At 39.2% G+C, this 2,016-nt stretch overlaps 1 protein-coding gene across 1 annotated transcript; it reads left to right on the top strand.

Annotated features, from left to right (window-relative positions):
- On the top strand, positions 1,057 to 1,605 carry LOC105173332. Its single transcript, XM_011095033.1, has one exon. It carries the CDS (start codon positions 1,057 to 1,059, stop codon positions 1,603 to 1,605), a length of 549 nt encoding a protein of 182 aa, XP_011093335.1.

Here is a 2,016-nt window from a genome sequence, read left to right on the forward strand (position 1 = left end):
TTTGTTATGTAACAATTGTAAAGAACAAAACCAAACAATGGAGGCCCATGGAGGAGGTCATGGGCTTGGCCCATGGAGATCCATGGAGAAGAGACCCAAAGGACGGAGCCCATGATGGATATGGAGGAAATAAAGAGGTGTTACAAGGCCCATAACATGTTAATGGATTATAAAGCTTGTAATCGTGTAGGCCAACACTTATACTGACCATAGATCCATTGCGGGCTTAGATTTAGGTTTGTGATCATCCAAAAGGGGCGTGATAGAATTTTATTTTCATGTTTTCTTTAATGCCTTAATAATTGGAATATTGAGCATGCAAATTATTAACGTGTGATGAGGTTCGATCATAATTAAATAAAGAACTCTCACTTGGTTGGACCAAGTTAAATATTAGACCTTAATGGAAATTAACAAAGTGTTATGTTTCCAAGCCTTCCATCTACAATAATGTACTGAGGAATCTAATTTCACCCATACATGGTCTCATGAGTCGTGGAATGTGTAGACTAAAATAAAGCCGCACTTTTATTGTGAGCGAACTGAATATGCTTCTATTTGCCTATCTCACGAGTCGTAGGGGGGGGCATAGGTTGCGACTATGATTAGGTTGATGGGTTTGTTCTAACGTCAAGTAACATGATTCACTTGGAGTCTTTGGAATCACGTGAAAAAGATGTGGCAAAATATCTTGGCGATCTCGTTGGACGAGAATGGTATTGGATACTTCCCACAAAGTTATTTCCATGTGAATCGTAAAAGCGGGACATGAAATAATTTCCATGTGGAAGCGACTAGGATGGTTTCCTAAAATCCTATTCTGAGAGGATGGGCTTTCATAGAAATAGTGGGAGGGTTATGACTGAAGTCCAAGTCCTTAACTTGAATTAAAATATTATGATCATTTGCTAATTTTCTGTTTTTACATTTATGTAGATCATGTCTAAGAATTCGTTGACTATGATATTGGAAACAAATAAGTTTAATGAAATAAATTATACTGACTGGCTGCATAGTCTGAGGATAGTTCTTGACTATGAGAAGTAAAGGTACATCATGGATAAGCCGCTTCCTCAGACATTGTCGGCTGGGTCCACATCTGACAAGCGTGTTACATTAGAAAGATTGCATGTAGACATCCGCAAAGTTCAAAGCATCATACTGGCTTCCACGTCTAATGACATACAGAAGCAGTATGATAGGTTAGATCATGTCGCCTCAATTTTGCAACGTATGAAAGAGGTTTATGCATTTCCAAATGGGTATACTAGGTATGTGGACACTAAAGAATTCTTCAGGAATATGATGGCTGAAGGGTCCTTTGTGCAAGAGCATGGGGTGAAGATGCTATCCCTAGCGAGGAAGCTCGAGAACCTAAAAGTTGGGCTTAATAATAACACGTACATTGACATGATCCTTCAGTTACTTCCTCCATTCTTCGAATCATTTATTATCAACTCCAATATGAATGGTCTTGAGAAAACCATCAATGAGTTGATAAATATGTTGGTACAATACGAGGCAACGACTAAAAAGTTTGCACTGTCGGTATTGGTGGAGAGGCTTCGACTTCTAAGGAGAAAGGCAAGAGGGCCGGACATTTGAAGAGGAAGAAGGTTAATGCAAATTTAAAGTCTATCGTTGCAGCTAAAGATGCTAAGAGCATTCCTGTTGCCCCAGTAGGATCGGGGGCAAACGATATCTGCGTCGTGAGAAAGGGCATTGGAATAGGGATTGTTTGAAACTCCCTCACAAGCAAGGTATGTTTGTTTTTTAGGTTAACATGGTTACTGATTTTGCTTAATGAGTATTGGATACCAGTTGTGGTGCTCACATCTGCAATGATTTGCAGGTGCTGGAAAGAAGCAAAAAGTTAAGTAAAGACAAGGTAGTCCTTAGGCTCAGAGATGGAAAGGCTGTCACAACTGAAGTTGTAGGAACCTTCAACCTAGTTATTAGTGATCGTGTTAGGCTAGAATTAAAAGATTGTAATTTTGTACCTAGCATGATCAAAAA

The sequence above is a fragment of the Sesamum indicum genome, linkage group LG11 (assembly GCF_000512975.1).
Source record: "Sesamum indicum cultivar Zhongzhi No. 13 linkage group LG11, S_indicum_v1.0, whole genome shotgun sequence".
Lineage (NCBI taxonomy): Eukaryota > Viridiplantae > Streptophyta > Magnoliopsida > Lamiales > Pedaliaceae > Sesamum > Sesamum indicum.